We start from the raw sequence: 22,338 nt of genomic DNA, 5'->3' as shown, positions 1-22,338 counted from the left end.
GTAGCCTCGATCGACCTTCACCACTAATTCTCTCTTCCTCAGCAACTTCACTGTCGACAAGAGTCTCAGATTTTTCTACATGTTCTGCTTCGAGATTAAAGGAAGATTCTTGTGCCAGTCGCTCTATAGCGGCGATATGATCAAGTTCCTCCTGAGTCAACAACTCAGGTGTCGTCTTATACTCCTCAGACACCGAGATTTGTGGGACTGGTGGTGGTGGTCTAACGGGCTGTTGCTGAGTATAGAAATATTTGGGTTCTTCGTCAAAAGAGCCCACATCTGAGCTTACTTCCAGATCGGCACCCGATGTGGCTACCGAGTCCTCTTTCACATACTCTTTTCTGTCCTCTGTAACAAATTTCTCTTCCTCATACGGCTCTACAGTGTAGCCTCGATCGACCTCACCACTAATTCTCTCTTCCTCAGCAACTTCACTGTCGACAAGAGTCTCAGATTTTTCTACATGTTCTGCTTCGAGATTAAAGGAAGATTCTTGTGCCAGTCGCTCTATAGCGGCGATATGATCAAGTTCCTCCTGAGTCAACAACTCAGGTGTCGTCTTATACTCCTCAGACACCGAGATTTGTGGGACTGGTGGTGGTGGTCTAACGGGCTGTTGCTGAGTATAGAAATATTTGGGTTCTTCGTCAAAAGAGCCCACATCTGAGCTTACTTCCAGATCGGCACCCGATGTGGCTACCGAGTCCTCTTTCACATACTCTTTTCTGTCCTCTGTAACAAATTTCTCTTCCTCATACGGCTCTACAGTGTAGCCTCGATCGACCTCACCACCCACATCGTCTTTTACAGTTGCTGTTTCACCGCTAATTCTATCTTCCTCAGCAACTTCACTGTCGACAAGAGTCTCAGATTTTTCTACATGTTCTGCTTCGAGATTAAAGGAAGATTCTTGTGCCAGTCGCTCTATAGCGGCGATATGATCAAGTTCCTCCTGCCTCCGAGTCAACAACTCAGGTGTCGTCTTATACTCCTCAGACACCGAGATTTGTGGGACTGGTGGTGGTGGTCTAACGGGCTGTTGCTGAGTATAGAAATATTTGGGTTCTTCGTCAAAAGAGCCCACATCTGAGCTTACTTCCAGATCGGCACCCGATGTGGCTACCGAGTCCTCTTTCACATACTCTTTTCTGTCCTCTGTAACAAATTTCTCTTCCTCATACGGCTCTACAGTGTAGCCTCGATCGACCTCACCACTAATTCTCTCTTCCTCAGCAACTTCACTGTCGACAAGAGTCTCAGATTTTTCTACATGTTCTGCTTCGAGATTAAAGGAAGATTCTTGTGCCAGTCGCTCTATAGCGGCGATATGATCAAGTTCCTCCTGAGTCAACAACTCAGGTGTCGTCTTATACTCCTCAGACACCGAGATTTGTGGGACTGGTGGTGGTGGTCTAACGGGCTGTTGCTGAGTATAGAAATATTTGGGTTCTTCGTCAAAAGAGCCCACATCTGAGCTTACTTCCAGATCGGCACCCGATGTGGCTACCGAGTCCTCTTTCACATACTCTTTTCTGTCCTCTGTAACAAATTTCTCTTCCTCATACGGCTCTACAGTGTAGCCTCGATCGACCTCACCACTAATTCTCTCTTCCTCAGCAACTTCACTGTCGACAAGAGTCTCAGATTTTTCTACATGTTCTGCTTCGAGATTAAAGGAAGATTCTTGTGCCAGTCGCTCTATAGCGGCGATATGATCAAGTTCCTCCTGAGTCAACAACTCAGGTGTCGTCTTATACTCCTCAGACACCGAGATTTGTGGGACTGGTGGTGGTGGTCTAACGGGCTGTTGCTGAGTATAGAAATATTTGGGTTCTTCGTCAAAAGAGCCCACATCTGAGCTTACTTCCAGATCGGCACCCGATGTGGCTACCGAGTCCTCTTTCACATACTCTTTTCTGTCCTCTGTAACAAACTTCTCTTCCTCATACGGCTCCACAGTGTAGCCTCGATCAGTATCACCACCCATCGTACTCGATTTACAGTTCTCACCACTAATTCTATCTTCCTCAGCAACTTCACTGTCGACAAGAGTCTCAGATTTTTCTACATGTTCTGCTTCGAGATTAAAGGAAGATTCTTGTGCCAGTCGCTCTATAGCGGCGATATGATCAAGTTCCTCCTGAGTCAACAACTCAGGTGTCGTCTTATACTCCTCAGACACCGAGATTTGTGGGACCGGTGGTGGTGGTCTAACTGGCTGTTGCTGAGTATAGAAATATTTGGGTTCTTCGTCAAAAGAGCCCACATCTGAGCTTACTTCCTGATCGGCACCCGATGTGGCTACCGAGTCCTCTTTCACATACTCTTTTCTGTCCTCTGTAACAAATTTCTCTTCCTCAACACAGAGTACTCAGTATTTTCCTCACCACCAATCTCTCTTCCTCAGCAACTTCACTGTCGACAAGAGTCTCAGATTTTTCTACATGTTCTGCTTCGAGATTAAAGGAAGATTCTTGTGCCAGTCGCTCTATAGCGGCGATATGATCAAGTTCCTCCTGAGTCAACAACTCAGGTGTCGTCTTATACTCCTCAGACACCGAGATTTGTGGGACTGGTGGTGGTGGTCTAACGGGCTGTTGCTGAGTATAGAAATATTTGGGTTCTTCGTCAAAAGAGCCCACATCTGAGCTTACTTCCAGATCGGCACCCGATGTGGCTACCGAGTCCTCTTTCACATACTCTTTTCTGTCCTCTGTAACAAATTTCTCTTCCTCATACGGCTCTACAGTGTAGCCTCGATCGACCTCACCACTAATTCTCTCTTCCTCAGCAACTTCACTGTCGACAAGAGTCTCAGATTTTTCTACATGTTCTGCTTCGAGATTAAAGGAAGATTCTTGTGCCAGTCGCTCTATAGCGGCGATATGATCAAGTTCCTCCTGAGTCAACAACTCAGGTGTCGTCTTATACTCCTCAGACACCGAGATTTGTGGGACTGGTGGTGGTGGTCTAACGGGCTGTTGCTGAGTATAGAAATATTTGGGTTCTTCGTCAAAAGAGCCCACATCTGAGCTTACTTCCAGATCGGCACCCGATGTGGCTACCGAGTCCTCTTTCACATACTCTTTTCTGTCCTCTGTAACAAACTTCTCTTCCTCATACGGCTCCACAGTGTAGCCTCGATCGACCTCACCACTAATTCTCTCTTCCTCAGCAACTTCACTGTCGACAAGAGTCTCAGATTTTTCTACATGTTCTGCTTCGAGATTAAAGGAAGATTCTTGTGCCAGTCGCTCTATAGCGGCGATATGATCAAGTTCCTCCTGAGTCAACAACTCAGGTGTCGTCTTATACTCCTCAGACACCGAGATTTGTGGGACGGTGGTGGTGGTGGTGGTGGTGGTCTAACGGGCTGTTGCTGAGTATAGAAATATTTGGGTTCTTCGTCAAAAGAGCCCACATCTGAGCTTACTTCCAGATCGGCACCCGATGTGGCTACCGAGTCCTCTTTCACATACTCTTTTCTGTCCTCTGTAACAAATTTCTCTTCCTCATACGGCTCTACAGTGTAGCCTCGATCGACCTCACCACTAATTCTCTCTTCCTCAGCAACTTCACTGTCGACAAGAGTCTCAGATTTTTCTACATGTTCTGCTTCGAGATTAAAGGAAGATTCTTGTGCCAGTCGCTCGATAGCGGCGATATGATCAAGTTCCTCCTGAGTCAACAACTCAGGTGTCGTCTTATACTCCTCAGACACCGAGATTTGTGGGACTGGTGGTGGTGGTCTAACGGGCTGTTGCTGAGTATAGAAATATTTGGGTTCTTCGTCAAAAGAGCCCACATCTGAGCTTACTTCCTGATCAGCACCCGATGTGGCTACCGAGTCCTCTTTCACATACTCTTTTCTGTCCTCTGTAACAAATTTCTCTTCCTCATACGGCTCTACAGTGTAGCCTCGATCGACACCACCCACATCGTCTTTTACAGTTGCTGTTTCACCGCTAATTCTCTCTTCCTCAGCAACTTCACTGTCGACAAGAGTCTCAGATTTTTCTACATATTCTGCTCCGAGATTAAAGGAAGATTCTTGTGCCAGTCGCTCTATAGCGGCGATATGATCAAGTTCCTCCTGAGTCAACAACTCAGGTGTCGTCTTATACTCCTCAGACACCGAGATTTGTGGGACTGATGGTGGTGGTCTAACTGGCTTTTTTCGGAGCATGACGACTTTCGATTTTTCAAATAATCTAGTGTGTTTTTCATTTAGCGGTGCTTCCTCATTGAAAGAGCTGGCATGAGAAATTACTTCTTTATGAGTACCCGAAGTGACTTCAGTCTCCTCTCTTATGTGCTCTTTTCGCGCATCTGGAGCTTTTCTCTCTTTCTGATGCTGCCCATCTGAGTTGTCTCGATCAGCGTCGTTACGAGTTTTGTCTTCTTCTATAACTTTTTGATGGAAAGATGCTTCATTTTGGTCCATTCTGCTTCCATATCTTGATGCTCCACTTCGGTCTACTGTTGACTTACCCAAAAAGTGTTTTCTCGTTTTGTATTTGTTATCTTCCTCAGTTTCGCCCGAGCGAATATTTCCTGGAAGCAGTTCATTGTTTTCTAGCGTGTGATTAACTGATTCCTGAATTTTTTGAATAACCATTCTTTTCTGCTTCTGCGTTGGCCTTTTTTGTTTTTTCTTCTTTTGTTTACGAACTTGCAATGGTTTTGGTGGTTTTTTTGGTAATGTACTCATCTCATCGTACTTTTATTAAAATCAGTACCTTTATAAACGCATCTCCAATATGTGTCCTCCTCATTTTGTGCTATTAGGTTGTTATATTCCGTTTTTATACTTGGATTTATCCCTCCTGTGCACAGTTCATCTTCAGCGCAATATTCGTCTTTCTGAAATCTAATGTATACCTTCTGGTACAATGTTTGTACAATGCGATCTACCTTGTAATCTCGCTTGCAATTTATTCGTCTATTTCATACCAACCGCGTCCACTACCTTACCTGATGCGTCAAGTATGAAGATGCTCCTTCAGGATGCTCTTGCGATGAATGTTCATCAGTCTCGATGTAGCACGTATCAGACATCAATTCTTCTCCAATATCAGCGCTTGTCCGTTCCTCGTATCTTGTAACCTGTTCGATGCTTTGGCGTAGGTCTTCTACTTCGTTTACTATTTTGTCAGATTTGAAAACAAGCCGATTCTCTTTCTGCTGCATTACCCGTGGCTCATTTTCGCTTGATTTATAATCCGATGGCTCTATGTCATCTGATAGCGAATAGCAGCTTGATTCACTATCTGGAAGATGGTATGATTCATCTTCTATGTGTAATATTTCGTAACGTGTAGACAGAGGTGTTGATATTGGTGAGGATGATGAGGAGGGTGAGACAACCTCGTTTCCTGAAATCTCAGATTCTTTTTTTTTCTAGCGGTAATCACTTTTGATATTCATTGCATTATGCATTGCTATAGCAAACCCATCTTTTCCTTTCCTCCATTCTCACAATTCTCTCTTTAAATTACTTTCGCCTAGCTGCAACATTTCATAGTTTTCTACGAAAATTTCGATAGACATGTTTTCTCAAAACATTCGAAAACATGGTCACGTACTACAGTGGTTGGTTATAATCTAGCCAGTTTTACTGAGCCTGCAGGATGTATATAGTATATGGTCCGCACTAAGATTTTATGTCTTCCTAACTTGCAGTAAAGTCTAAATTAGGCATAGGCAAGCAAAGCAAATCGTAAGAAACATAGTACTTTGGTTTCCATGCAATTAGTAATGAAATTGAGAAATAAAAGTGATGCTCCTTCGTGCACCGTACTACGGTTGTAGTAACTAACTGCTTCACGTTGTCAGCATGCACATTTCTTACCCGAAGCAAAAGCAAACTGATGGTCATTTTATGGTTTTGAACTTCAAATCATTTTAGCGCTCTGAACTCGATTCAAAATGGTGTGAAATAACTGAAGTAATACTTCCAATTACCTTTAAAAGGGAAAATATAGTTTGGGGGAGGGTAATTAGTAGACGCTCTATCTTACTTTTTTCTGTTAATAACTCTAACTTACATACTTACATGTCATGGATCCTCTATAATATCTATGTAATCTAGATAATCTATATAATCTAGATAATGATGTTTTAGGGCCTTAACTGATTTAGTTATTTGCTTCCAGAAATAAGGGCGCCACTGAGTGGCCCCCAACCACATTTTACGCCCTTTAAAGTAATGGAATACACATGTGGTTGTGGATATTTTTTAAAGTGAGTGGGTGATTCCATCACGCTACTTATGATTATGTCATGAGTATTCATGGCCACATTATATTCGAACGTTTTCTAAGAAGTAGTAAAGAATTACTAACTTATGAATATTTCGTAATTCCAAAGACGTACCTTTGTGTTTCTTCTCGGCATCTGAAGAAATTCCAACATAGAAATCTTTAACAGCCATCGCCCAAATATCATTAAAGATATGAAGGACCAATTGGGAAGAAAGTTGATCGATGATAGCATTTTCATCGTTTAAAAGAGAGTTTTGTTTGAGATCAGAGCAGACCATTTTGAAAATGGCTATGGTTAGTTCCTCGCAGTATGAATGAAGAACAAGTGAGCTTTGTAAGGAGCTCTCATAGAGCTCGAATAAGGCAAGTATAATAACCCCAGTCGATAGCACATCAATAAAAGAACACACATCTGGATCCAAAGGAAAAATCTCGCGAGTTTCTGAAATTCCGCACGACTTCTGGTTGTACGAGAAACACCGTACATAGAGGTGGATATTATAACCTAATATTTCTTAATGCTCACCTCTATCCATCTGAAAGTCCATGTAGTCGCCGTCGTAATCGAGTGTGTTAAACCAATTTGATAATCGTCTCCCAAAAGTTTCTATTTTATTCCTCAGTGAGTATCGCGGCCACACTAGAAATCAAGCAGTTACTATATCCGTTCACTTGTTTCCTTGAAGGAAAAAGCGTAACCCGTCTCAGAACTGCCCATGATACCGTATTGTTGTTGTAGATTAATATTGACAGGGACCGCGGGCGACCCCACAGAAACTGTGAGATCTATAAATGCAGGCCTTGTTACTTTAAAATTTGTGTGTACTGAAGTACTACCTTCCGGAAGCGAATCCATTTCAACGAAATCGTTGTGGTCAGCGCTGTCATCGCGATGTATTTCTTCGACACTATACCGTTTTTCTGGATCAGCAAATGCCCTCTGCATTCTTCTGTAACGTTGAAGATGCCGACCATCAACAACAACCTTCGCCACTCGTCGAGATGCATCAGCCCTGCGGAGCACCTTAATCGATTATTTTCAGAGACTGCATTTTAAAAGGATGAAGAAATGTTTGCTATTTCTTCAAAAAAAAAGAAAGTTATCATGACGAGAAAAGCCGAATAAATGGCCGAAAAAAAAGTGAATGGTAGTGTTTGAGGAATGGAGTACTGTTGAAAATGAAGATGAGAAATGAGAATGAGAGGATCTCTGAAAGAAGCACGAGAGAATACGCCGAAGTGTTTGAACAGCTTTTGTTGAGCCAAATCTTCTATTATAAGCATGAAAAAAGGAGAACGTTCAGTTCTTACATTATTGATCGCTTCCCGCTGCTGTTCTGATAGGCCTTCCAGAACATTGTTTATGTTGGAGGAAGTCGATGGTGAGAGTCCTGGTAATGGTGCTTCCTCGCGTGAAGACTCCTAGAAATATAGAATCATATGCAAACTTAACCTCAACCTCCGGGATTGGTGAGAAAGGAAGCTCCTTATAAAAATTCCTTTATTCCTCCGATCTTAGCCGTTGAAGGATAGAAATAAGGGGGAAACAAAGCATAGTCGGGTTGAAACGACTTCATGCTCGCTGTAGTTGCGTAACCTCCCTTCCAGCACCATTCATCTCTGCAGTGCGCGACAATCTCCCTTCAATCCTAACCGCTACGCTCTACAGCTGCTGAGCACAGCTCCTCCAAGCGCAGCCGCTTACGCAACTGCACCGCGGTTCATGTAGTTTTGAACCGATTATATCAGCGAAGTCCAGGAAAGTCAAGAACAAACAAGTCCAGGAAAAATTGTCATCCTACCTAAGATGTCTTCTTTCAGTGCAAAATGTTTGTTACGCTAAACGTTTTATCGGCAGTTTACATTTATACGTACAACATTATAGCTTTGTTGCACATTTGTTTCATATGGCAGTGGCTTAAAGGCATCACGCCAATGTTGAGACGTTTCCATGAAAAGATAACTTAGGAGTGCAGACCAAGAGTACGAACGTGTTCGCGTTCAATTACCGCTAATCACTCTGGAAATTGGCGTGGGAAGTGGTCTTCGTGTGCGAATTTTCCGACGAAAGACCTTAAAACCCTTGTACATGCGCCGACTCCCTCAGCGGCCTATCCATTGGTTTTACTTGAACAGGCCACTGGAGACGTAACTTATTATCGTCCGCTCGCAGACGCAGCGTGTGCACATAGGTTGGGCGCTACAAGGTGGATCGTATATAAATTCGTTGAGAGAAACCGTTTCTCACATACATTTAAGGAGATTGAGTGTGAACACGTCCAAACTCCTGATCTACACCGCCAACCCTATATCCTCCTGGAGAGATCACTACATTGCCGATTTCGTGGTTAAACGAAGGCATACACAGGCTGGTTAACTTTCAGTACGACCTAGTATTGACTGAAAACGACATGAAGCACGGCGCAGTTGCGTACGGCCCACTGCGAGCGCAGCGGCTTACACAACAGTGCCTTTTTCATGTCGTTTTGACCGTACTATATGTTTGTGCATATGCATGCCACTCATCACTTCATTGGCTACCGATACCATTATTAGTGCGGATCAAAAGATGTTTCGTGCTGCTTAGTGGGAGAATGGAAGTATAAAGTCTAAAAGATGAAGCCCTTGACAGTAATAAATCCTTATAAGATGAGCTAATGTGTTCGACTTCAGAAAAGTTTTATGTTTATGAGTGCGTGGCGGCTTATACGATGATTTGTGGTGGACAGACGATAAATAATCTAGGTATGCTTATTCTCCAAGACAGTTCTGGTGCCTCCAATTTATCAGTCCCGATGTTGCTTTATTGAGCAAACCGCTGCTCTTTCTGAAAAATGTGACGTATTGAGAAAAAAATGAAAGTAGAGAAAAAGAAGTTGCTACTGAACAAACAAAGCCTAGAAAAGTTTGTTGAATATATGAGAGCAAAAGAGACTGTCTAGTCACTTCCAAATTCAAGACCACAATCAGAATAAAAGAAAAAGACGAGAAAAAGAAGAAATAATGAGATTGAATAAGATAAAAAATAAATGTTGGTCAACGGCGATCAGCGCAGATCCTAATGACAAAAATAGGAGACAGGAATATGTCTTTTCTAGTTTTATTCAACTTCACAGATATTTAACAAAATGTATTCTAGAAGTTATATAACTTTACTTACGAGACAGATAGATGTTATTAATTGACTATTCCCCTTTAATCACTGTAAAAACTTTATTGTGAATGGTACTGGTTCCTTTTCCTTTTCTTTTATTTTGCCTATTTTTACTCCATATTGTATCGTTTTTCCCGAAACCTTACCGATTTGCCAATTCAGGCCCCGGTACTAAACGTACCACTAGCTCCGCAAACAGTTACACATTCCCTATTCTCTTCGAAAAAAAAATCAGAAACCGTCTTTATTCTGCGGATGTGGGATAGAAGATTTACCCACCAGGTGGTAGGAAGTCGCTGATAATGATAACGACTGTAGTTATGCCACCGGTTGAAAATATATAACATTACAAATGAAATACTCTGTATCAACTTGACAGAAGACGACAAGTGGTGTTGCAGATCAAAAATCGCCCGGTCTCAAACGCGGTTGTTTGGTCTTGTACTTTTTTGGGGAGTTTTCTTGACTCCATCTTCCTTCGACGCCAAATTCGTAACTTTAATATCTGATTTGTGAGCCAACTAATTGTTATCGAATGCGGTCAAAAAATTGCTGTGCACTCGTCGCTAGCACTTTGCGGCCATCATCAATAACAGCACACCGCGCACGTCGAAGCTGGCAATGGCATCATGTGACTATGCCGGAGTGAAGGAGTTCTCAATTCGTTCCTCTCTAGGGGAACTATTACAATTTCCTGAATCTTAAAATACTATAACCAAGTAGTTAGCAAGAAGAAGTCAACAAAAAATTGAAGAAGAAGTATTTTCCATCGTAAGCTGAATATCTTGGAAAAACCCTCACCTCCGTGGGCGCAGATTCCTGGTCTCCATGAACAGAATCGGGCGCTTCCTCTTCTCTTTCTGACACAGTACCACTGTAATGATTGTATTTTTGTAAGGTATGATACGTATCCGTTTTGTTTTTTTTTTCTCTTAACATGAAGTCAGAAAAAATATTCAAGGTTGGTTAGGACATGCTTGTCCTTACCTCATTAAAGACAAACGCCACGTAAAATTTCCGTATTGAGATCTCGATATTTATATGAGCATTAGGCATTGAATAATGCATAAATTGTTACATAAAGATATCTTGATACGTCTTCGCAAAATCTGCAGAAAAAGAGGCGAATTTGCTTGGTGTGATAGGAAATGGATGAATCTGAAAGCATTTGTCAGCTGCTTTAGTAACGATAGGAGCTTGAGCTAAACGTTTGATCGGCAATTTACCAGTTACAACCGCAACATTAACACTTTGTTGTACATTTTTTTATAAGGTAGTCTCTCGAAGGCAATGTACCACGAAATTGACGATGTTGAGACCTGAAGCAATGGTTTACGAGTATGAGCATGAGCACAGTCAATTCCGCCCTATCGTCTTGAAAACCGACGTGCTAAATAGCCTTTAAGTGTGAGTTTTTGTACGAGGGCCCTTATAACTCCACCCTTCTGGACGCTCCGATTCTCTCAGCAGCCTCTCCATTAGTTTCACTTGATTAAGTTGATTGGGAAACCTCATTGATTATCACGCTTACGCGGTTCACTTACAAATGTGGCACCTTATGAGGTGCTCCGTGAGCAAATTCGAACTCGAAGAGCGTTTGCTGCGGAATTTTTAAGGACGATTAAAGTCATCAACCCACGAATTTGGCGTTTCACTGGTTTCAGGCGGGTAATGCTTATAAGGAGTCGTAGATTGTGGGGGAGAGGGTGATTCTATTCATCTCTCCCTGTAATGTTAAAGGACGACCTTGGAACGCTGTTTCTTACGATGGCTTCTGTTGCGATGCGCAACAACTGTGTCCCACCCATCCTGCGATTCGTCCGAATGGGTTTTCCACGATGGTTGCGCATTACAACAGAAGCCGTCGTAAGAAAGAGTTCCGGGGTCGTCCGTTAACATTACAGGAAGAGATGAATAGAATCACCCTCTTTCCCACAATCTACGACTCCGTATAGGCATAACCCACCTGAAACCCCTACCACCCCAGATTTGTGGAGTGATGCCTTCAAAGACAGCATGCGACAAAATCGAAGATGTTGGCATTTCTTCAGGTAAAGGTAGAGTTAGAGGTGTGGATTACGAGTACATGCGTCGCCACGCTTAATTTCCCTATTCGTCGAGAATGAAGGGGTGGGATACTTTTTTTGGGGGCAGAGGGCGCGACGCGGGGGCGCGAGAGTGGCGCGCTGCAATAGAGAGCGTCGTAAGAAACAAATTCGGGGTCGTCCGTTTCCGTCCGTTTACACTGATACAGGGAGAGATGAAGGGAACCACCCTCTTCCCAACATTCTACAACCCTGTACCACACTAGATTCGTGGGGTGATGCCTTTAAGGGAAAATGAGCGTTAACACGCTCGTAGTCGTAATCTGCACTCTTAACCCTATCTTTTCGTAGAGAGGTCCCAAAATTGTCAGTACCGTGGTATATTGCCTTTAAGATTCAAATGAAAATTTCGCCGGTTTAAAAGCGGCATACCACAAATTTGATGTGGTGAGGGAATCCACAGGAAAAGCTAGGGATGAGATTGTACATTGCGTGATCCGGCGTGGTTCTTCTTATAAATTCCTAATCGTCGAAAAAAACGGCGTAGGAACTACTTTAGCTCCTACGAGGTACGTTAGGACGCCTCCTTGTACACGTTCCGATCAAGTTCCCTTCCCTCAGCAGCCTGTTCACTGGTTTTACTTGAAAAGTTGTTGAGAAGACATCACTGATCTCCGGCACCTCGCACACAGCGTCGAGTGCAGGGTGGCGCCTTTTTGCAACTGAAATCGTGATAAACTAGGTCTCCCACGCCGTTTTTTACGACGATTATGAGAGTTGAGCGGAACCACCCGGGTTTTTGCAATCTACAACCCCATCTCTAGCTTTTCCTGCGGATTAATAGTATGCTGCTTTTAAAGAACGATGGTTATTTGACGTTTTCGAGCTAATCGCTATAATCTTCGGTTTCGGGTAAATCACTACGGTTCTTCTTTGCCATTGATGTACTAGCTGATGATGGTTGACTATCTTGTTCCGAGATTTTTTTTGTCTTCTACCTTCGAGTTGAATTGAATGAGCGAACAAACTGCAGTTGTCCGCGGTTTCGAAAGTGCACAAAACACAAAAACGAGGAACTAAATTCTAATGACTTTTGCTTTTAACCTTCAGCAATAATCGAGGCTGAAAACATAGGATCGAAATCGATACATAGCTTCATTGTTCGGCTGTTTTTTCTAGAGGCTTTCTCTTCGATGCACGTAATGAATGAGGGAACATGTAAACGAACGCTCCCGATTTTGCTAAACTCCTGACTTTTAAAGCCAAAAAATAACGAGTAATGTGTTACAGAAACTTCGTGATCCCTTCGCGTCAGAATATATTCCAAGCCAAAGAAACTCAATAAGAAGAAAGTCACTATGAAAGGATTAAAAGTTCCGAGCGTTTAAGACGAAACAGCAAATAACTCACAGTAAGTATGAAAGCCAAGATGACATTTCAGGAAACACCGAAAATCACATTTCCAGTGGGATCGTTGGGAACCACGTCTTCGAGTGACTTTGCTTCAAATTGAACTTGAAGAGAATTCTAAATTTTGCAGAAATCAGAAGCGGAGCAATGAAACGCGTTCATGGCATAGAGCACGGTTAAACGAAAGAAATACTCGAGAACTAATAACAACGGATACAGAAGGCAAGGTGATAAGTAGTGCGAGTAGGTAGAACTTCTCAGGCAACTCCATCCATGTCTAGAAAACAACCAAAGGACAGAAAGGTCAATCAATAACTCTTGTCCAAGCATTTCCAGCACAGAATGGAGAAGGCGATACAAAAATTGTTGTTTTGATGTTTTCATGTACTTAGCAACCCTCCAAAATTCCGCTGAGTACAGAGCTTCAACTAGATCACAACCTGATTATTTCAAATTCCAGCTGTGAGAGCACACCCCATCTTTTATGCATGAAAGTCGCAGAATCAAGCGAAATGCCGACAGAGAAGAGAAGTCGGCAGAGAGATGATGAAATCCTCTTGCTTTGCCATTCCCAGCGAGCTAAGTGAAGCCATGAATCACCTCAAGCTGACTGCTCGCTTTCATCTGGGATGTTTGAGACGTTTCTAACATGTTGTGAATGTTGCTTTAAAGATTCTGCAGCTATGTCAGAACATACTTTGGTTATCGTTAAAGTCAGCATTACTTTTTTTATTGATGACACGGATAAGTTTAGGTATTTATTCGAGGCTTCCCGCTACTTAACAACGGCAAAAGGTATATTTGCCAGGTTCCTTAGTATTATAACCTGTAGGGGCGTGTGTAGTGTAGCAGTTAGAGGTTCCGCTTCCTGTACGATCGATCGGAGGTTCGAATCCTCCCTAACGCTCAACAAGCCTTTCATCCTTTCGGGGTCGATAAATTGGTACCAGACTTGTCTGGGAGGATAAAAACATTGACTTGAGACATCGGCTAGCCACCGCAAGTCATTGTATAGGCCAGTTACACGTTCGCAAGCTCCAAACGATTCTGAATTGAAGTGAACGTGGGGGCGCATCCCAAGCGGATTGATTAATGCTAGAAACTTCAACATTTATAACCCGTTAGATTATGTAAAGCAGCACTGCAGCTTTTCATTTTAGCGACTTGTAGAGACTTCACCGCAGCTCAAGCATGAAGATCAAAATGACATGAAGCACGGTGCGTTTGCGTAAGCTGCTGCTCTAAAAGCGGCGGAGATGGCGGTTGGAATCGACGTGGGACCGTCGCGAACTGCAACGATGGATGGTGCTACGAAAGGCCCCCGCTCGATCATAACCACTGCGCTTCACCGCACCGCTTCTAGCACAATCGCTTACGCAACTGCATCGTTCTTTATTTCGTTTTGACTCCTACTATACCTTAGCCTTCGTTGATAGCGTGTGGTCGTCTCTCTACGGCAATAAAAATACAAATGCCTATATTCCTCGGATCGATACAGGCAAAGATCCCAAGAGCTCCAACACAGGACATAAAACTATAATAGATAATGCAAAGTTTCAATTGCACACGGCTTTAATAAAGGGTTCGGATTGAATACTTTCCCAAGCAGGAATTCAATTTCAAATCTTAGAGTAAGTGAGTATTATGTGCACGGCGTTGAGCAATGCATATGAGAATGCGCAGATAGGTTCTGCTTTGATTCTGAATCGTTGCAGGTTTGTGAATGCGTGTGCAGCCTTGCATTGAATTGCGGTGGCGAGCCGATGAATAGAGTCACTCTTTCATCCTCACAGACAAGTCTGCCACCAATTTTTCAACCCCGGAGAGAAAGCTTGGTTGTCACTAATTCGGTTTCGAACCATTCCTAGTGCAGTCAAAGCTCTTACCGACTGCGCTAGATCCGAGCCCATAAACACAAGGATTTTGATGCAAATAACATCCTTCAAAGAAGCAGACGTTGACCAGTGAGTGCAATCAAAGAAATCATGTTGGGCGAAAACTCCAACTTGAAAGATCTGCCGGTTTTCTGAGACCCATGTTTCTTGGCATTTGAGGAGGGTCATGCCTGTGCTGAAAGCTCCTTTGTCCACAGTATAAAAGTGGACATCCACAGGGGGGCACGGTGTGTTCCAAAGCAAATGAGCGACCAAGGAAATCCAACAATTCGGCAATACGGCAACCGTCATCGACCGAGATGACCACAGTCCGTTTGTGGCCCTTACGCAAAATAGCGTCAACGCTACACCTCCAACGGAATCGACACTACTTTAAGTCTGCAGGGAGGAAAACTATTAGGGCTGCCCTACAGCTGTGTGCATCATTTCGCTTTGTCAAGGCGCTTGGCGGAAAATTCTTTTATTCCCTTAATCTTGGCTCTCACATGTTTCAGACCTTCAACAATTTTCTTCGTTGAGAAACTCTGATTGTCCCGTTGACCTCAAAGCCGATCTTCTTCAACGCTTTTTCAACTCCGAGAAACTGTAACCTTCTCTGAACGACAAATTGTTGCGAGTGCGAGAGTTACTCCTGTGGAGTACACATCCTTGATTGATTTTCAACAATTAATATCAATCATTGATCTTTATTCTGGTTTCGGCGTCGTTGCCTTCTTCAGAGCCTGGAAAAATCAAAGACACGTGTAATCTACTCTCTCAAACGCCTCGTCATCCCACAAGATATGATTTAGCAAACAGATTATTTAAAAGCAACGTCAGAAAAGCGCTCACCTTGATAGCCACGAAATCGTGATGTTAGCGGACCACCAGTTGTGAGAGTTGCGCCGCTAGTATTAACTAGCAACGATGCCCCCGCCTCTGACCCCGTAGGTCAAAACCCGCAAAGGTCCTGATATGGCGCCAGCTCGTTGGTCACAGCGATGCATTCTTCTTTACGATTCATGATAGGACTTTTGGCCGTGATATAAAACGCTTCCAATGTTTTTCGCGCTAGAACGTCTGATTCGCGTGCCAAGATAGTGACAGCTATCTTGAAAAGGGTGTTGTCATGACACTGTCTGCGATGAGCACCTAAAGGGGATGATGTTTTTGATTTTACGAGCCCTTCTAGGTGCTCCTTGACGCGGATACATAGTGATCTTCCTGTTTCGCCAATGTACTCAGCCCCACATAACTGACAGGTGATTAGGTAGATAACCCCCGATACCACGCAATCACCCTGCCTCCCGTTCGGACAAACGATGCAATTCGGTGTTTCACAAAGTCTGTCATATGCGCGATTGCGGACTAGCTGCTGCTTCAGGTTTACAGGTGGTATATCCACTACTCTGACTGAGTCTTGCAGACCCGCCTGTCGTAAGCTTGCTCGCACTGCATTGCTCATGTCATCCGAAATAAAAGGAAGGCAGAAAGGGATCTTTGTTGCTTGTTCTACCCCGTGGCACCGCCGCTCAGTTGCATGGCTCCGATTTGAATGAGAGACCTTGGCTGGGTACCCATTGGACTGAGCAATGCGGTTAGCCATGTTTATGGAGGTAATGCGCCTTTGAGCCTCAGATGAAACCGTTGCCGCTGTCTTAAACATATTTCCAATGACTGACTTTTTGGTTCTCCAGGGGTGCGCCGATTGGTAGTGAATCAGAATGTTTTTACAACTTGGTTTTCGATACCATTTTGTTTTCCAATTTCCCCTACACAAATGAACCTGGACATTGAGAAACGGCAGCCAGTTGTCTTTAGGTTTTTCCCTCGTGAACTTTATGTACTGGGATTGTTTATTTAAGAGATCGAAGCAAGTGTCCATTTCAGTTTTTGTTGGACATACAATGCAACAAACATCTATGTATAGGCAGTACAATAAAGGTTTGCGTTCCAGTAGGGGTTTTTCCACTTTAGACATGAAATCAACGGCTAATGTAGGCGCAAGTCTTTGTCCCATGGCCAGGCTTCTAATCTGCCTATAGTATTGCCCAGACCAGCGAAATACGGAACATCTCAAACATTCGCTCAGCTGCATCATTATTTGCTGTATCGCAAAACCATACATGTTAAGAGTCCCCTGGTGCTCGAGAAGCAGCTTTGATGTTGCTTGTAGTGCAGCATCGATGGAGACGTTGGTGTAGAGCCAAGTGACATCGAAGGATTCTATGACACAATCTCCATCAAGGCGCGCTTTGCGGAGGTGCTCTATGAACATTTTTGTGTTTGAGAGATGAGCTGGAACTTACTGGAGTAGCTGGCTGAGAATAGTGCTAAGGAACCAGGATATTCTGTCGGTGGGACCTCCTATAGGCAGATTAGAGGCTTGGCCATGGGACAAAGACTTGCGCCTACATTAGCCGTTGCTTTCCTGTCTAAAGTGGAAAAACCCCTACTGGAACGCAAACCTTTATTGTACTGCCTATACATAGATGTTTGTTGCATTGTATGTCCAACAAAAACTGAAATGGACACTTGCTTCGATCTCTTAAATAAACAATCCCAGTACATAAAGTTCACGAGGGAAAAACCTAAAGACAACTGGCTGCCGTTTCTCAATGTCCAGGTTCATTTGTGTAGGGAAATTGGAAAACAAAATGGTATCGAAAACCAAGTTGTAAAAACATTCTGATTCACTACCAATCGGCGCACCCCTGGAGAACCAAAAAGTCAGTCATTGGAAATATGTTTAAGACAGCGGCAACGGTTTCATCTGAGGCTCAAAGGCGCATTACCTCCATAAACATGGCTAACCGCATTGCTCAGTCCAATGGGTACCCAGCCAAGGTCTCTCATTCAAATCGGAGCCATGCAACTGAGCGGCGGTGCCACGGGGTAGAACAAGCAACAAAGATCCCTTTCTGCCTTCCTTTTATTTCGGATGACATGAGCAATGCAGTGCGAGCAAGCTTACGACAGGCGGGTCTGCAAGACTCAGTCAGAGTAGTGGATATACCACCTGTAAACCTGAAGCAGCAGCTAGTCCGCAATCGCGCATATGACAGACTTTGTGAAACACCGAATTGCATCGTTTGTCCGAACGGGAGGCAGGGTGATTGCGTGGTATCGGGGGTTATCTACCTAATCACCTGTCAGTTATGTGGGGCTGAGTACATTGGCGAAACAGGAAGATCACTATGTATCCGCGTCAAGGAGCACCTAGAAGGGCTCGTAAAATCAAAAACATCATCCCCTTTAGGTGCTCATCGCAGACAGTGTCATGACAACACCCTTTTCAAGATAGCTGTCACTATCTTGGCACGCGAATCAGACGTTCTAGCGCGAAAAACATTGGAAGCGTTTTATATCACGGCCAAAAGTCCTATCATGAATCGTAAAGAAGAATGCATCGCTGTGACCAACGAGCTGGCGCCATATCAGGACCTTTGCGGGTTTTGACCTACGGGGTCAGAGGCGGGGGCATCGTTACTAGTTAATACTAGCGGCGCAACTCTCACAACTGGTGGTCCATCACGATTTCGTGGCTATCAAGGTGAGCGCTTTTCTGACGTTGCTTTTAAATAATCTGTTTGCTAAATCATATCTTGTGGGATGACGAGGCGTTTGAGAGAGTAGATTACACGTGTCTTTGATTTTTCCAGGCTCTGAAAAAGGCGACGACGCCGAAACGTTAGCCAGAATAAAGATCAATAACAATCTTGGTTCAGCTTAAGAAAGTAGTACACAATCAAACTCTACGTTGCCAAGATTCAAAGAAGGTCGAACTTGGAACTAACTAATATCAATCAGATGAGTGAAAAAAAAAAGATTTTGAAAATACCAAGGCCTCTACGACGTCGAGAATGCACCGAATGTGTGTACAATTGTGGGATGAAGGTTATTAGCTGTCATTATGAATCACGCCGCGATAACTGGGTTTGATGGTACTTTAGGGAAAAAAAATTGCTGAACTGGAGTCGAGCCGTGCTTCATAACCTTGCAAAATGTTTTGTCATGACAGTAAGAAATATTAACAGTGGCTTACCCTTGGCTGATTTTCCTTCATCTGATTTCTGAAGGATTCAGAGGTATCGAACTTTTCTCTGCTTGAGGGTGAAACTATGATACAGAATGTAATTTCAAAGGGGTTAGAGTTTTCACGTGTCCTCAACTGACTGCGAGGCCAGAGAGCGAAATTTAGCGACGCAACTTCTTTAACCCATTGACGACTGCGCCCTCCTTCCGTGTTTGGCATATGGGACCGCGCGCTTTGCCAATATGCCCCGGGCGTGGCCCACCGGCGGCCCACGCGGTCCCACGAGACCCCATTTTTATACTGATCCCCTAAATTTTTTCTGAATTTTTTTTATGGATTATAATGGATTCGAGTTTTTTTTTCAATAATTCTGATCTGGATGAGAGTATCGGCCAATTGTTGTTAGACTCTGATGCTGAAGATAGTGATGGCGAGATAGATGATTCACAGGCAGACGCTCTACTTCTTTGTCCAAAAAATGATTCTTATTGCGATTCTGCTTCAATGAGTACAATTAGCAGTGATGATGATAGCGAGAGATGGACAAGCGATGCTGAAGCTGGCAATAGACGGAACTTTTCGGATCATCATGGGTCAGATAATACAGATTGATGTGCTCTGGACCAGCTGATTTCTTTGAATTGTTTTCGGATGACACTCTCATGAATCTAATAAAGGCAGAAACAAATCGATGCGTAAAAGCTAGAGATCCCACGTTCATAGCAACTAACAGAAAAGAACTGAAGAAGTTCACAGCACTCCGCATCAAGATGGGACTTGTGAAAATGCCTAGCGTATGCGATTACTGGAGAATCCGTCCTGCATTAGGAGGTCATTCGTCCGCTGAGAAAATAATGTCTAGAAGCCAACAGCTGAACTTTTGAACAACTGCTACGTTTTCTGCATTTCTGTGACAATTTTGTTTTTTGTGATTTTTGTTTTGTTCATGTTACCGTTAGAAATAAATAATTCCCGGACCATGATGCATGTAGCTTTTTTAGAATGCAATATACCTGACAAATACTTTAAAACGTTGAAAAATTTAAAAATATATTGCAGCTAACAATTTTATCACCGTAGCCTCCGGTGGGCCACATTGTCCCACGCAACCCAAAAAGCGGTGAATGGGTTAAATTACGTGCACAGTTAATTTGCAACATAATGATCACGCCTCGTGTTTATTACAATTATGCGACTATTTGTTTCCACTCCATACCACATTGAAAGATTACTTAATTTTGAATGAAGCACTCTCCAAGTAAGAGAGCCACTGAATCAAAGTCTTAGCAAGGGTCAAAGAGGAGATGCACAGACAAGCGAAGACCTTTCTCACATTGATACAAAAAAGTATACATTCAGGGATAGGGTCCGAGGTGCTGCCTCTAGATAATCTTAGAGAAAACGTTAGAAAATTGGATTATTTGGAAATAGATGAAGAAGGTGAGGTAGATATGTCAGATAGGTCCAAAATGTTCAGTTTAAATTGAAACTCGACTTTCAAGGTGTTTCGTAAGTAGAAAATTTTTATGAACAGGAATGTGCATGAGGAGAACAAAATAAATGTTTTAGGATGGTTCCGAAAGGAATTTCTCCCATGTTGAAGCATCAGAGAGAATGAAAACGAAGTTACTCGTAGATTTCTAACGTTTCACATCAGTTTTCGCGTGTTTTCCTGCTTCTGGTGTCTGTAAGAATTGATCACCTTGATCACCTTGATCACCTTGACTCCCGTTGATCTTTGAACTGGTCGAGGGACGCCAGTTATTCTTCCATTTGTCCCGATCGCGTGCCGCGAAAGGAGGAACCACCGTGCCCGGTGGTTCCTCCTTTCGCGCGGGAAACGAAGAGCATCATAATTTTCTTTGAAGGACTTCGTGAAGAAATCTGACCATCGGATCGGCGGTCTTCCTATAGTGCGCTTAATATCGCGGGGAACCCAGTCGCTCACGGCTCTGGTCGTTAAAGCGCATCACGTGTCCGGCCCACCTTATTTTGCTTTCCTTGGCAAATGCGGCGGCGTCTTTAATCTTCGATCGCTGACGTAGGAGAGAATTTCAAAGTCCCTCAGTTGTGTGAAACATGATACTTCTAGCATCACTCTCTCAATTGCGCGTTCAATGACGCTCACCGCGTTTTCTTCCTGCTTGCGAAATGCGCAGGTTTCCAATCTTCTTGGCTTGCATCATCAGATCTTCGATGGCCGCTTCCGATGCAAGCGTACGTGCGTTATGAGTACAGATCGTCATCCTAGTCCTTTTCCGTTTCGGTAGCCTATATGACTCCTGCAACCCCGCCTTTCCTGCGTTACCGTACCAGACTTCTGTCTGGAATCAGGAGACTCTGTCCATGCCTGTATTTTGCATAAAAAATTTAAAACACTTGGGCAGTTTGCGAGCCTCCAGTCCCATTACTATTTGGGAGAACGTTGCGTTCTCCCAGAAGTGGAGCTTATTTGTTGGAGGCGACTCCAAACCGCCTCCCTTACACCTCCCAGTCACTTGATTGCAGCCTTTTAGCCGGACCGACGGGGTACAAAGATGTCATGAGTCAGTTCTGGCTCAGCAGAAACAGGGAGTCTATCCCCTGTATCCACCCGCGTATCTGGGCAAGCACAGGGTCGCTTTTGGTCCGCGATTGGCCTCCTATCCGCCACTTCGACTAACCGACTGTGATCCCTCTAGTGAAGGAGATCCGTGGTTTGTAAGAATTGCTCTAAAAAATTAGCCTGAAAAGCTTAATACACCTTTCTTTTATGTTCGTTCTTTTTCATTTTATTAATTCTTAGAAATCAGGTTTTTGGGATGTGACATTCATGCAGTGATGAAATCTATTCTAGATTTTCAAATAAGAAAAGCCGGAGAAGCTCATGACATGTCTTGTTCTCTTATGTCGCCAATTACCGTGCAGTTAAATTTCCAGCAAAAATTCAGCACTTTCTTCCATTTTCTTGAAAACTTTCCTGTAACATTTTTGGAAGCAAACTACTGCAAAATAACATTTTCATCTTCGGTTTCTACTTCAGCAAGTGTATATTTTTATATGCAGTTATCGTTATTACTCTGAAGTGTTCTTCTGAAAGCGTTACTTGGACGCCAAATTATATTTGATCTGGAAATTCCTATCCATACTCAAGACATCTAAACTGCAACAATTTGCTAAAAAGAGAAAATAGTAAAGTGTTTGGTAACTTCATTCAGTTCAGGATATTAGAAACTTTTATAATATGGAGTATCTGGCCACGGTGCAGTGTACCAACAGATGCATTAGGTATGTGTCCGGTGTCCTCCCATACAAGTTTGGGCTATTAACGTTCTTCAATCACGCTATATAATAACTGAATTAGTTTGATACATGTGTGTGTTGTGTGTTGTGTGAAACAAAATTCCAAGCAACAAAAGGATGAGTGCCACCGCGTCAAATTGATGCACCAGGGCTAGGAAGCAGTAGAACGGGGTGAGACGGATCTCGCAAGGTTGAGTTGGCGAGCAGGGGCTAGAAAACGCTGGGACTGTTAGTTCTGCGACACGGGATTGGTGCTGCGACGCCAGATAGTGCT

At 43.4% G+C, this 22,338-nt stretch overlaps 5 protein-coding genes across 6 annotated transcripts in view; 2 read left to right on the top strand and 3 right to left on the bottom strand.

Annotated features, from left to right (window-relative positions):
* Positions 1 to 12,898, bottom strand: part of RB195_002524 (uncharacterized protein) — a gene marked incomplete at both ends in the record, with an annotated part of 91,061 nt that extends 78,163 nt beyond the window's left edge. The window contains 12 exons of one of the 2 annotated variants that reach the window (XM_064199820.1): positions 22 to 2,356; positions 2,388 to 3,365; positions 3,434 to 4,554; positions 4,740 to 4,863; positions 4,975 to 5,375; positions 6,376 to 6,705; positions 6,790 to 6,903; positions 6,963 to 7,049; positions 7,101 to 7,287; positions 7,575 to 7,685; positions 10,219 to 10,291; positions 12,873 to 12,898. In XM_064199820.1, coding sequence (XP_064055700.1) covers positions 22 to 2,356; positions 2,388 to 3,365; positions 3,434 to 4,554; positions 4,740 to 4,863; positions 4,975 to 5,375; positions 6,376 to 6,705; positions 6,790 to 6,903; positions 6,963 to 7,049; positions 7,101 to 7,287; positions 7,575 to 7,685; positions 10,219 to 10,291; positions 12,873 to 12,898 — 5,887 coding nt within the window. Of the gene's footprint in view, positions 1 to 15; positions 2,357 to 2,387; positions 3,366 to 3,433; positions 4,555 to 4,739; positions 4,864 to 4,974; positions 5,376 to 6,375; positions 6,706 to 6,789; positions 6,904 to 6,962; positions 7,050 to 7,100; positions 7,288 to 7,574; positions 7,686 to 10,218; positions 10,292 to 10,404; positions 10,486 to 12,872 lie in introns of those variants that run through there. The other variant, XM_064199819.1, reaches the window with a different exon arrangement.
* A 68-nt stretch (positions 12,899 to 12,966) lies between these two features.
* On the bottom strand, positions 12,967 to 21,028 carry RB195_002520 (uncharacterized protein; the record flags this gene model as incomplete). The annotated part of the gene is made up of 4 exons (XM_064199815.1): positions 12,967 to 12,989; positions 15,599 to 15,654; positions 15,706 to 15,898; positions 20,911 to 21,028. 4 exons carry the CDS (start codon positions 21,026 to 21,028, stop codon positions 12,967 to 12,969), a joined length of 390 nt encoding a protein of 129 aa, XP_064055696.1.
* RB195_002523 (uncharacterized protein) lies at positions 15,699 to 16,412 on the bottom strand (the record flags this gene model as incomplete). Its single annotated transcript, XM_064199818.1, has 1 exon — positions 15,699 to 16,412. One exon carries the CDS (start codon positions 16,410 to 16,412, stop codon positions 15,699 to 15,701), a length of 714 nt encoding a protein of 237 aa, XP_064055699.1.
* RB195_002522 (uncharacterized protein) lies at positions 17,492 to 18,205 on the top strand (the record flags this gene model as incomplete). The annotated part of the gene is made up of 1 exon (XM_064199817.1): positions 17,492 to 18,205. One exon carries the CDS (start codon positions 17,492 to 17,494, stop codon positions 18,203 to 18,205), a length of 714 nt encoding a protein of 237 aa, XP_064055698.1.
* On the top strand, positions 19,125 to 19,394 carry RB195_002521 (uncharacterized protein; the record flags this gene model as incomplete). The annotated part of the gene is made up of 1 exon (XM_064199816.1): positions 19,125 to 19,394. One exon carries the CDS (start codon positions 19,125 to 19,127, stop codon positions 19,392 to 19,394), a length of 270 nt encoding a protein of 89 aa, XP_064055697.1.
* Positions 21,029 to 22,338: the final 1,310 nt, after the last annotated feature.

The sequence above is a fragment of the Necator americanus genome, chromosome IV, assembly GCF_031761385.1.
Source record: "Necator americanus strain Aroian chromosome IV, whole genome shotgun sequence".
Classification (NCBI taxonomy): Eukaryota; Metazoa; Nematoda; class Chromadorea; order Rhabditida; family Ancylostomatidae; genus Necator; species Necator americanus.
The sequence above is the reverse complement of the archived record's forward strand: the minus strand, read 5'-3'. Positions and strand labels throughout refer to the sequence as shown.